Source organism: Festucalex cinctus, chromosome 1, assembly GCF_051991245.1.
Source record: "Festucalex cinctus isolate MCC-2025b chromosome 1, RoL_Fcin_1.0, whole genome shotgun sequence".
NCBI classification, from domain to species: domain Eukaryota; kingdom Metazoa; phylum Chordata; class Actinopteri; order Syngnathiformes; family Syngnathidae; genus Festucalex; species Festucalex cinctus.
In genome coordinates this window covers 62353251-62366266 of record NC_135411.1, presented here as the reverse complement: position 1 = coordinate 62366266, position 13016 = coordinate 62353251, and the positions used below count along the sequence as shown (strand labels likewise).

The 13016-nt window shown below is 39.8% G+C and overlaps 1 protein-coding gene across 4 annotated transcripts in view; it reads left to right on the top strand.

Moving 5' to 3' along the window:
- Nucleotides 1-9933, top strand: part of smarca4a (SWI/SNF related BAF chromatin remodeling complex subunit ATPase 4a) — a 26777-nt gene extending 16844 nt beyond the window's left edge. The window contains exons 17-34 of one of the 4 annotated variants that reach the window (XM_077500434.1): nt 1-28; nt 144-254; nt 337-579; nt 1284-1397; nt 2047-2154; nt 2270-2356; nt 2465-2511; nt 2623-2789; nt 3413-3576; nt 4529-4756; nt 6669-6746; nt 6838-7056; nt 7142-7401; nt 7612-7717; nt 7791-7892; nt 8067-8199; nt 8287-8426; nt 9278-9933. The exon at nt 1-28 is cut by the window's left edge and continues 39 nt beyond it. In XM_077500434.1, coding sequence (XP_077356560.1) covers nt 1-28; nt 144-254; nt 337-579; nt 1284-1397; nt 2047-2154; nt 2270-2356; nt 2465-2511; nt 2623-2789; nt 3413-3576; nt 4529-4756; nt 6669-6746; nt 6838-7056; nt 7142-7401; nt 7612-7717; nt 7791-7892; nt 8067-8199; nt 8287-8426; nt 9278-9310 — 2368 coding nt within the window. In that variant the 3' untranslated portion in view covers nt 9311-9933. Of the gene's footprint in view, nt 29-143; nt 255-336; nt 580-1283; nt 1398-2046; nt 2155-2269; nt 2357-2464; nt 2512-2622; nt 2790-3412; nt 3577-4528; nt 4796-6668; nt 6747-6837; nt 7057-7141; nt 7402-7608; nt 7718-7790; nt 7893-8066; nt 8200-8286; nt 8427-9277 lie in introns of all 4 variants that reach the window. The other 3 variants (XM_077500426.1, XM_077500417.1, XM_077500408.1) reach the window with 3 other exon arrangements.
- Nucleotides 9934-13016: the final 3083 nt, after the last annotated feature.

Below are 13016 nucleotides of genomic sequence, written 5' to 3'. Positions count from 1 at the left end.
GCCATCTGTTGTGAAGGTCTCCTACAAGGTCAGTTTTTCCATTATTATATCAAGCTCCAATTCTGGCATACACTACATGTGTAAGTACCAGTTCTTTAGAACGTCATAGCAAAAATTTGGAAGGATTCTGCTAATTTTTCCAGGGCTCTCCAGCTGCTCGTCGTGCATTCGTTCCCATCCTGCGCAGTGGCAAATTTAATGTGCTTCTCACCACATACGAGTACATCATCAAAGATAAGCAGGTGCTAGCAAAGGTACGAGTCTACTGTTGAGTCAGAACCATGAACTTTTGAATCTGTGCTTCGTTTATTACATTTCTATCACGTCCTCCTCAAGCTTCGTTGGAAGTATATGATTGTGGACGAGGGCCACCGTATGAAGAACCACCATTGTAAGCTGACCCAGGTGTTGAACACGCACTACCTGGCCCCACGGCGGTTGCTGCTCACAGGCACTCCTCTGCAGAACAAGCTCCCTGAGCTCTGGGCCCTGCTTAACTTCCTCCTGCCCACCATTTTCAAGAGCTGCAGCACCTTTGAACAATGGTTCAATGCCCCATTCGCCATGACTGGAGAGAAAGTAAGCATTATTAGTAAGATTGTAGAAGTGTGCAGAAAATGTAAATGTAGGGGTGTTAAAAAAAAAAAAATAGATTCAGCAATATATCGCGATAATACAGCGCGCATTCTCGAATCGATTCAATAGGCAGCCGAATCGATTTTTTAACATCCATTTTTGATGAAAAAATATTCAACAAAACGTCTAACTTTCACACCTTAGGGATGAAAGAATGTTATATTAATGGAACATTAAGCCTTAATATTTTATTTCAATGCTGATCTAACATGAAAAAGGTCACAACCTGTTTGTTAAATACAGTGGCTCACAGTTATAACACTGAAGTTTGAGATCAATAAATAATAAATTTTCATACAAATCTTACAGTGTACATGTACAAGTTTACTTAATACTATTTTCTAAATTGAGTAAAAAAAAAAAAAAAATATTAACAATCGACTTGTGAATTCACATCGGGATTAATCGGTATCGAATCGAATCGTGACCTATGAATCGTGATACGGATCGAATCGTCAGGTCCTAGGCAATTCACACCCCTTGACGCACACAAACTGATATTCCTGTTAAGCCACATATCAACTGCTGTATCCACTAGTGACATTAACAGTGTCAACAAAGATGGTTGATGGATAGATATTGTATACTTAAATAGCCGCTGAACCCATAGATGTGTTGAACAAGACTTGTCTTGCACCCACCTCCAGGTTGACCTCAATGAAGAAGAGACCATTCTCATTATTCGACGTCTACACAAGGTGCTGCGACCCTTCTTACTACGCCGTCTCAAAAAGGAGGTTGAGGCCCAGCTGCCAGAGAAGGTTTGCCTCCTTCTGGTTGTTGATAAAATGGTTGTGTTGGGTGAATTAAGCACACGCACACACACACACACACACATTATTTCAGTGTTTTTAAATTGAAATAAAAGCATTTCTCTCTGGCTCACGCACACCAAAGTTGAAGTTTACTGATTTACCGTATTTTACGCACTATAAGGCGCACCTAAAAGCCTTCAATTTCTTCAAAAGCTGACCATGCGCCTTATAATCCAGTCCGCCTTATATATGGATTAATATTGAGCCGCAACAGGTCTCGCTGTCAATACGTTATCGTTGACCCTGCACGATCGGCAGAAGATCCCGCCATCTTGGATCGCTGGCTAATACTAATACTTTTCCTCAGAGAAAATAATAAAACCGCTGTTTATTCATTTTGGGAGTGAATGGAGTTGTCAGAAAGCTGGTTTGTATCTATTAATGCAGTTTGACTGACCTATCTGACTTTTGTTGACATTCCCTTTAGCGCAGCACCATCTAATGGATGCATAATGTAACCCCAGCCTCTACTGTAGCGCCTTATATATGGAAAAAGTTTTAAAATATGTCATTCATTGAAGGTGCGCCTTATAATGCGGTGCGCCTTATAGTGCGGAAAATACAGTAACTTTGGCCCTTTTGTATTGTTTTCTAGGTGGAGTATGTGATCAAATGTGACATGTCAGCCCTTCAGAGAGTATTGTATCGACACATGCAGGCAAAGGGGGTCTTGCTCACAGATGGATCCGAGAAAGATAAGAAGGTAAGTTAAAAGAATGTGATTTTAAATATAATGATGGAAACATTAATATTTCAGTAAATGCTATTTGAACAAATAAAGTTAATTGACAGGTGTATGTCCCATTGTTTTCTTCTAGGGTAAAGGTGGCACGAAGACTCTGATGAACACCATTATGCAGCTTAGAAAGATTTGCAATCACCCCTATATGTTCCAACAAATTGAGGTACAATTTTTTGGCTTGAAATTTAGTAGGGAAATTAATTATAAGTTACAGGTAAATACCATACATGTGATGACTGAAGATAAAATGAAATATGATGTATTTTTACAGGAGTCTTTCTCTGAACATCTGGGTTATTCTGGAGGCATAGTGAGTGGGTATGTATAGCACAAACTGGGTTTTTACTGCATCTGCATGCCTTTAGAAATACTGTGACATACAGTACACGCCATCTCATTCTTGATTATAATCTTCTTCCGTCTGTCCAGTGCTGACTTGTACCGCTCCTCTGGGAAATTTGAGCTGCTGGATCGTATCCTGCCCAAGCTGAGGGCCACCAACCACAAAGTGCTGCTCTTCTGTCAAATGACCTCACTTATGACCATCATGGAAGACTACTTTGCCTACCGCAACTTCAAGTACCTGCGTCTAGATGGTGGGAACATATTTTTTTTGATCTCTTTAACAACAAAGAAAATGTCTCATGATTAATTTAATATGGTTCACTACCAGTCCAAATTTGGTGAATCTGTTCATCTACAAATGTGGTTGTCAAGGCCTAAAATCTATATCTGTGCAATTTAAACCCTGGCACATAAGTGTATCAGGGTTTTTTGTTTTTTTTTTCATTACTATTTCAATACAGATGCTTTGGATAGGTCATATGTAGAACATTGCAGGAGCAAGAATTTTAAACTCAATTTAACTGTTAAAAAGCTTTCAAGAATCTATAAATGTCATAATTGCAGTGAGTGGCCCACACGTTTTCGCATTCCAATATAATAATACCGCCTATCCTTACTTTCCCGGCTGGCTTCTGGGCAATAGTTGAGGTACATCTATGGCACATATTACCAACCATTCACACCAATAGACAATTTAAAGTCCTATTTTTGGAATGTGGGAGAGAAAACACAAACGCAGGCACAACTCAGAAACCCGGAACCTGTTGACCATTTGTCCACTGTGCTTCCCCCACCTCTAAACTGAGCATATTAAATTTAATAATACCAGTCCTCTACATTATATCAAAAATGTTTTACTGTTTTACTCCGACAGGAACCACAAAAGCGGAGGACCGTGGAATGCTGTTAAAAACTTTCAATGACCCAGCATCTGAGTACTTTGTGTTTCTGCTCAGCACCCGAGCAGGAGGTTTGGGTCTTAACCTGCAATCTGCTGACACTGTTGTAATATTTGACAGTGACTGGAACCCCCATCAGGTAATGCATGTTTGTTGGGTTGGGATTGTGAACAATCCTATATGTGACTGAAATAAGGGGAGTTGAAGATTTTTATTTTTTATTTTTTTTTGTATCCAGTATTTATCACACTTCAATAAAGAACACAGGCTCAGCTTACATTTTGCCAAAAGCTATCCTCTGTGGACAATAATAGTTGTTGTTGTTGTTGGTTTTTTTTAAGGTGTGCATGCCGTAGCGACTGGTACAAAAACAACATTTGATAAAGAAAATCATGTCAACGATAAAACATGTTAGTGCTAGTGTGATGGCATGGCACTGCTTTGCTCGTTCAGGGCTTTGACGTGACTTGCTGTAATCAATGGGACAATTAAATGTACTCTCTATCAGAAAATTCTGCAGCTGAACATCCAGCCATCAGTTTGTGCCTTTACGCTCAAGCCTTCTTGGGTTATGCAGCAAGACAACTACCCCAAATACACCAGCAAGCCCAACTCTGAATAGCCAAAAAAAAAAAAAAATGGGAGTAGCCAAATCAAATTCTGAACTTAAATCTAATTGAGGTGCTGCGACATTGCCGAAAAGGGGCAGTCATGTTGAAAATTATGCAGTCTGACTGAGTTCAAACAGTTCTGCAAACAAGTGTGGGCTAAATGTTCTACTTGTATGTAAACTGCTCATCACAAGTTATCACAAAGATTTGTTTTCACTTTTTGCTGCCCAGGGATGGCGCAACAAGTTGTTAGCTTCAGGGGAAATTTAAATAGGGCCCAATAGGTTGTGTGTTTTTTTTTTTTTTTTGTTTGTTTTCTTCTGTCTCTTAAAAACAACAGCTTTCTACAATACTTGCATTGTATTTTTGAAATACTTAAATTGGTTTGTTCTGAAACTTTTAAAACCTGATAGATATGGTGGAAGGGGCAAATGTTTCAGGGCACTGTGGAAACCTGCTAATTTTCGATTTATCTTTCAGGACCTGCAAGCTCAGGACAGGGCCCATCGTATAGGTCAGCAGAATGAGGTGCGCGTCCTTCGGCTGTGCACCGTCAACAGCGTGGAGGAGAAGATTCTGGCGGCAGCCAAGTACAAACTGAACGTGGACCAGAAGGTCATCCAGGCGGGCATGTTTGACCAGAAGTCATCAGGCTGTGAGCGCCGGGCCTTCTTACAGGCCATTCTGGAGCACGAGGAACAGGACGAGGTCGGGGCTCGTGGAGGCTGCCGCACTAGGGGGGCGTGGGTGGGTGTGATCTGAACATTCCCACGTTGCCCAACCCACCCACATCTCCCTGTGCGCTGTTCCCACATCTTCATTCTCCTTCTTTTTTCTTCTCCCTATTTCTCTTCCTCTTTTCTCAGGAATTCATCAATCCAGGCGTTTCCTTTTCTCTTTTGTATTTCTATCATTGATGGTTAACTCATTCACTCCCAGCCATTTTCACTGAAGCAACCTCCTTCGCTGTTTTGCTGGATTTTGACTGATTTTGCAAGGCCCACAGAATATTGTGTTCTATTGCTATTAAAAAAAAAAAAAAAAGAAAAGAAGAAGAACCTACCAAAAGAAATATTAGTCTCTTTCATCAGGAAAAAAAAAGTGGGGGAAAAGTATATTTCTATCTGTTTCCGTTTTGCAGCAATTATCATTAGAATACAGTGATACCTCGGTTTACGAACTTAATTGGTTCCCAGAGAGTGTGTGTAAACCGAAAAGTTCTTCTTCCGAACATTTATTTCCCATAAGAAACCATTAAAATGAGAATAATCCGTTCCCAGGTCCCTATAAAACATAATTTTCTACTAAATAAGTCTTAAAACTACACAAAAATATACCTTATTTTTATTATTTATTTTTATTATTTTTTTATTGTATTGTAATTAAAGAAATAAATTGTACTGTATAATAAAGTCGTTTTATTTTACTTTGTGATGGTAGTTCTTAAGGATAGTAGCAATGGTAGACTTACTTCATTCGCGAGCGTTTCACCGCGTAGAGTGTTTATGGAACGGTTGTCGCTCATTCGCACTTTCGTGCTCACCGGAGCGGAGGAGGTGTGTCCCTTGGTGAACAAGGAAGTGGAGCACTTTAGCGAGTCAACAAGTGAGCACCGTCAACTACTTTCACCTCTTTCCTGGGACTAAACAGCCGTGGCACGATTTTCTCCTTTTTTGAGGTACGTGATGGCACTTTCGCTTTTTTTAGTGGCGCGAACTCCATTGACTACAATGCAAACGCGCCGCCGAATCGCCGTCCCTCGCTGGTAAGCATTAGGCTTAACACTAGCCTGTGGTGGGGTCTTTTTCGGTCCCATAATAGCAAAAGTACACTCAAAATGTCTATCAAACACAAACCGCGTCCGCACTAAAAGAAAGGGGGTGACGAACTGGGACGCCGTGAGCGTGCATCAGCTTCTTGTGGCCGCCACCGTGGTGCTGTTCGACCGCATGGTTTGGTTCGTCCGCCGAAAAGTAGTTCGTCAGCCGAGACTAAATTTTCGCGAATTTAATGTTCGTGAGGCGAAAAGTTCGTGAGCTGAAGCGTTCGTGAGCCGAGGTATCACTGTATAGCCAAGTTTCATGATTATTCACAAATCTTTTTAAAACTTTGGGGAAAACAGCTTGTTGCAACATGGCCCTGGTTGAGCTCTTATACTCTGCTGCCACCTGCTGGCCGTTTTAGTAATAACTAACATTGCTTCAACCGTTCTCTTCAGTTCCGAGGCTGCATCAAAGCCTTCTGTATGTTCTAGCATTAAAAGAAAAAAAAACATAAAAAATTTACAAATATGTCTTTGGGACACTTTATTATATTTACAATAGAACATATTTATACGTTTTTGGGAGCAAATGAGTTAATATAATGTTTAATGTAATACTTGGTCTTTTACTTTGTTTCCCCTCTCTGCTGTCATCCTTAATTTTTGGTTGGCTTATTTGACAGTTTTAGATATTGCAATAGTATTAATTTGCGCTATCACATGCAATTGTCGATGGTTGCTCACTCAACATTTGTTCTACTTTATTGATGTTAGTGTGTAGTTGAGAGAGGTGACTCTGAGGTATCCCAATATTCTGCTGGGTGCTTTGTTTACTACGACTCTCTTATCTCTCTGCAGGAGGAAGATGAAGTGCCTGATGATGAGACAGTCAATCAGATGATTGCCAGAAGTGAAGAAGAGTTCGAACAGTTCATGGTTAATCTCACCCCACTTTCGATCATGAGCTAGCTTTTCATTGAATAATCTTTTGAGTCCGCTAACCATTTTGCGTTGCCGTCGTATTTAGCGCATGGATCTCGACAGACGGCGCGAGGATGCCCGCAACCCCAAGAGAAAACCCCGTCTGATGGAGGAGGATGATCTCCCCGGCTGGATTTTGAAAGATGACGCCGAGGTTGAGAGGCTTACCTGCGAAGAAGAGGAGGAGAAGATGTTTGGCCGAGGATCCCGCCAGCGTAAGGAGGTGGACTACAGTGACTCACTCACTGAGAAACAGTGGTTGAAGGTATCTCAAAATGAACGGGCATTTCAAAAAGCACCCGTCCGTGCTTTTGCCCCGAGTCAAATTGCTCATCTTTTCTTTTCATTAGGCCATAGAAGAGGGCAATCTGGAAGACATCGAGGAGGAAGTGCGCCACAAGAAGACGACCAGAAAGCGCAAGCGAGATCGTGACCATGATGGCCCCTCCACGCCCAGCTCCAGCAGCGGGCGCGGGCGCGACAAGGATGACGACGTGAAGAAAGCAAAGAAACGTGGTCGGCCGCCTGCCGAGAAACTTTCCCCTAACCCGCCGTCCCTCACCAAGAAGATGAAGAAGATAGTTGATGCCGTCATCAAATACAAGGACGGGTGAGCTCATTTACGTTTTGGCTTAGTAAACAATTATTATGACAACAATTGTATTTCTGGAGCCAAGGTATATGCTCAAAACTTCAAATTAGGAGCAAAATATGGCCTAAATCCAACGCCCACTGGGTCTGCCAATGCTGCAGAGAGAAATGCAAATATAGCTTTAGTTGTCAGAACTAATCGATGCACATTCTCTGATCACCTCAGTAGTAATGGACGACAGCTGAGTGAGGTTTTCATCCAACTGCCTTCCCGCAAAGAGCTTCCTGAGTACTATGAGCTTATCCGCAAACCAGTAGACTTCAGGAAGATCAAGGTGCATACTCAGATGTTCTTGTTGTGTTTTCACGTGCCAATCCATATCTGACTTGACCTTCTCCATATATCAGGAGAGGATCCGCAGCCATAAGTACCGCAGCTTGAATGACCTGGAGAAAGACGTGATGCTGCTGTGTCAGAACGCTCAGACTTTCAACCTGGAAGGATCTCTGGTTGGTGTCAACTTCCAGCTACTTTTTACAAAATACCTTAGCTCATGAGAGCAACAGTCAAACATGCATAATAAATGAAATCATAGATGTTTACACTAAACAAACAAATGCAATGATAAGTCAAGGCACTTTTGTACATTTTAATTCACTTTTCTCCTTTCTTGAAACCATCAGATCTACGAAGACTCCATTGTGCTTCAGTCTGTGTTCACCAGTGTAAGACAGAAGATTGAGAAGGAGGAGGACAGCGAAGGAGAAGAGAGTGAAGAAGAAGAGGAAGAGCTTGATGAAGGCTCCGAGTCTGAATGTTAGTATCAAAAACAGAAAATGGTTTGTACAAAATCATGTTTAAAAATGTTCAGCAGAGGTCATGACAAGCTGTGTTCCCTCCCAGCCCGTTCTGTGAAGGTTAAGATTAAACTGAGCCGGAAAGAAAAGGGGGAACGTGGTGGGAAAGGACAGCGTCGGAGGGGCCGTGGCGTGCGGGCTAAACCTGTGGTGAGCGACGATGACAGTGACGAGGAACAGGAAGAGGTGAGACATGTTCATGTACAGATGACAAGAAGCAAAGGTTGACCTCTCACTTGAATACTTTGAAAGATGGGGAAATCAGTACAGTTTAAAATTCACTGCTGTGATTGGTTGTTCCCTGAGACTTTAGGCACAGTGGTGTCATTTTCAGTCGACAGCAATTGGCCAAATGAGATGGAGAAAAACGGGTGGATTTTGTTGCTTAACTCATATTCCACAAACACAATATAACTGCATAGAACACATTATTGTTTAAAAAAAATTTGGGCTGACTTCCCCTTTAGCTTCTGGTGATGAGGGAACACAATTGACTGCAGCTTTATCGGCCAGTACTCAGAACTTTGGAAGAAGAATTGTAGATTTACAGATTTGTAGGTTTTCATTTGTGCAGGTTCCAAGATCATCAGTTCAAACAATTGTACACAAGTACAAGCTATTAGCATGCGTCATCTCTTTGCCAAGATCTGGAAGAAGAACCAAAATTCCACCCTCTGGTGAAAGAAAATTGGTTCGGATGATCAGGCTCAAGCCTGCTATGAACAGAAGTGCCAGTGTCACATTCCATGGGGAAAACAGTTTTTACATGTATGGTGTTAGCTGTGGAAAGAATATTTGATCACATATTTTGAAGTTTGGTGGCGTCTTAGCCCCACCCCCCGGGTCCAGTCATAATGGAACAGAAAGTTGCCTTTGCAAACAATTATATAATTGTTAAAAAAAGGTTGAATAACGAATAGTGAATTTCAACCCCTGACTAATAAAGTGTTGTAGAAGTTTGTCCTGAAACATTTCTGAAATATTTTCTAAAGCATTTTCTGAACTCATAGCAAAATTAACATTTGTGTTTGTTTCAGGAGCATTCGGCCAGCGGCAGCGAAGAGGACTAAACCTGAACCACTCCTAAATGGACCAACGACCCACTGAGCTACTTGACTGGAACGTAGATATTTTCCTTTAGGTACAGCAGGGAGGCGTTCCGTGGGAAAGCCTAGTTTTACCTACATCAGATGTGTTCCCCCTTTTCTTTAGTGAGACTGTTGTATATCATTGATTTCAAAGCAAAAAAAGTTCAAGCTGATACAAACGATCCCCTTCCATATTTAAACGTTTACTTATGATCAGTAGCATCTTTATTTTTTTTTCCACCTCAAATGGAAAATTGACAGAGCCTAACTTATAGACTGATCGTGGGCCATATAGACAACTGTTTTTATTTTATTTTATTTTTTAAGTTGTGATAGTTTGTCATCCTTTTGAGAAGTGAACCAGGAGTCACTGTGTTCCCCAGAAATCCCCTTCTGAATGCATGTTGCGCATTGTGGAAATGCACCTGGATGTCTTTGTTATTATCTTTGCGTAATTTAAGACTACAAGCGCGATCATGGTACGGCCCACCCGCAGCCCCTCCCTCTCAGGTTGTGTATGTTAACAGGGAGGGAGGGACGGGACCTTTTTCCGTGTCGGTGTCACTGGATTCCAAAAAAGTTCAATAAAGGTTTCTCATAATAAATGTGCAGGCTGATTTTTTTTCCCCTGACCACCAGGTGGCCTACTAACCACAGTTTGCTCATTTATTACCAGTTTAGGTTTGTTTGCTCAGAAACTTTCATTTTACTGAAAACTATTGGAAGCTTGTTGGTTAACATTGTCATTGTTGAGGTTTTCATTTAATTGGTATGATATGCCAAATAATGCAATTATTTCAACTTGGTTTATGAGTGTCAATATTTGTGCGTTAATTTAAAGTTCCCTTAATGCCAGTATATTTTTTTTTAAAGTGTGATTAATGGCGAAGCAGACATGTCCGCGTCAAAATTTAGCAGTAAAAATTTTAATAATAATGCATATATTTGTGGAGACTGGGGTAAAGTTGTATTTTACAACTTTAAAAATGTGCAGAATTTCCCTAGTTACATCATGTGAAAGATTAGCTCATAATATGAAAAGAAAAAAATGCACTGAGCTGTCACATGACTAACTCAAATATCACTTCTTCTTTTTTAACAGTACAATACTTTTTTTTTTTAAATGTAACAATTTTATGAAATTACTTTATCAATGACTCAATGGCATCCATAATTAGTAATTTAATATTAGTTTAATATTTTTGCTACTTTCGTACTTTTAGTACAGATATAAAATTTGCGATCGTAAGTTAACTGTTGAAGTCATGCGATTAATTCTGATTAAAATTTTAATCACCTGACATCCCGAGTTTTTACGTGACAGCTTTACTTTAAATCACCTTTTGCTATTTCAGCCATTCATGTCATGTATTTAGCTGTCTCAAAAGTAACCTATACTGTAAATCAGAGGTCACCAAGCTTATTGAAAATGAGCTACTTCTTGGATGCTGATTAATGTGAAGGGTTGCCAGTTTCGTGCATACATGTGGAAAAAAAATGCTCAATATAATTTTAATCATGTTATTGATATTAATTTTTGTGAAGACACTAATCGTGTTAATTTCTCATAATAATTAGGAAACCGACAAATACGAGTATGCAACACTTTATTTCTATAAATCTCTACCACTGTTTACATTTCAAATGATTACTTCTGCAACATTCCTAGAAAATCACACTGTCCCATCACGGGTTAGCTATTTTTAGAATATGCCCGCTGGCCACTCGGTGGGCACTATGTTGGTGAGCCTTGCTGTTAATGGATCATATCAATTTAAATCTTACGTTTTTGTTTTTAAATACATAAGTTGAATGAGGAAATGGAAAGATCAATTTGTAATGTTTGATCAGTTCTAATAGTTCATTACATTTTTTTATAGTAACAGTTCAAATATCCTGGGATTGTTTTTGAACTCAATTCAACTTTTTTTTAATAGAGCACTTTGCAGCTGTAACAAAGTCGAACATAAAACACAATAAACACAAAATAAATATGTTGTATTAAAATATGTTAGCATTTGGAATAAAGGAGGTTCAGTTTTATCTCTACATGCGTGAATTTGTTTTTCAATGAATGAGATAAAAACAAATGAAGTCTCCATGAACCGTTTGTAAGTGCTGCTTGCATGGATGATAGTAAATTCTTCATTCACCACATTAGTTGAGGTGACAAAGGAAAATATTCAGCAGGTGGCCTACTATGTGGATCTGGACATCCTCCTTCACCTCCAAAGTCTTACCAGCATGTAAGGACACAGCATGTTCCAGGAACAAAATGATCTCATGAGAGGATTTGTCCAACAATGTTCACTTCCAGTGAAGTTGATCTACGATCTGTTTGTACAGCTGTGGTTTTCATTATGGCAGCAGCAGACTTTGACATTGAATCTTTACCTTGCAGGTTCTTTGTTGACATTTGCCGCTCCACCTCTCACTCTTATCTTTTTCAAGGTGATGAGACCAAAGCGGATAGTAACTATGCTGTTAAGCGGCCACTGCCTATATATGACCCATACATTAATGGAAGAATATTTCCACTTATGAGTATTTTTGCGTCCTCCTTGCCAAGAGGTGGATTTTGGGTTAACAAAACAGTAGATAGCGTAGCGCGTTCTGCTTCATCCCTCTTTCCAGCGGTGAGTTGGGACCTTTTCCATTGTTTGCAAACCTTGTTTCTACAAGAGGTCTACTCAAGAATATGTTTTGAAGCTGAAATTCACTGTTATACATTTGACTTTGATGGGAATTCAAGTTGAAAACAGCCTCTGACTTTACATTGACATCCTTCTTTAGTGATTCTGTTGCTGCACAAGACATTATCAAAACCACAAAACGATTCAGTGAATTAAAAGGAGCCGAAACAGTCTGAATTGCTTGAAGGGAACCCGAATGAACCTTCAGGGAAGAAGGAGGCAGGCAACAGATTGCTCAACGTGTGCAAACAGGCTGTTTGAAAGTGACTGCGTAACATGGGAGCAAACATACCGGAAGAACCAGAAAACAACGTTTCCACAAAGGGAGGAGAAGATTGAGAGAACATCATTTCTCAAAAAGGGCTGTCTTTTACAATAGGATATCGGGATCTGCTTTCATTTTTGCTTCAGGTTGTGTTCGTTTTCTCCCCCCCTTCCCTGACAAATTATTGTACGTGTGATAGAGCAACAGTGGATCCATGTACATTTAGACATTTTCATTTAAGTAGTCCATTCTCTTGAAGCTTTAAATTCCCAATTGTCAATGCGTTGTGGGTAGATTGGATCAAAGCTGCTGAAAAAAATCAATAAATGGTGGCATCAACATTAGACAGCAAAAAGATTCCTCTCTTTCTGTTGAGGTGCCTTCTTAAAAGTCCAGTATCACTTCCATTGGCAAGCTTATAAACAGTATACAAATGTTTTTTTTCTTCTTTTTTTTTTGTTTTTTGTTTTTTTTGTTTTAAGTCTAAACACCCCTATTCAAATGAAAGGTTTGTGTGATATATATATATATATATATATATATATATATATATATATATATAAAAGACAAGACCAACATTATTCTTGGTGATGCTGTTCTTCGGCTGAGAATTTGACAAGGTGGAGAGAACTGTTGCAGAGTGTTTGCAAAAACAAAAAAAACTTCAGGACTCTGCTAGAAAGCAAAAAAAAAAAAAAAAGACTGGAAAAGATGACTATTTGAACTTCAT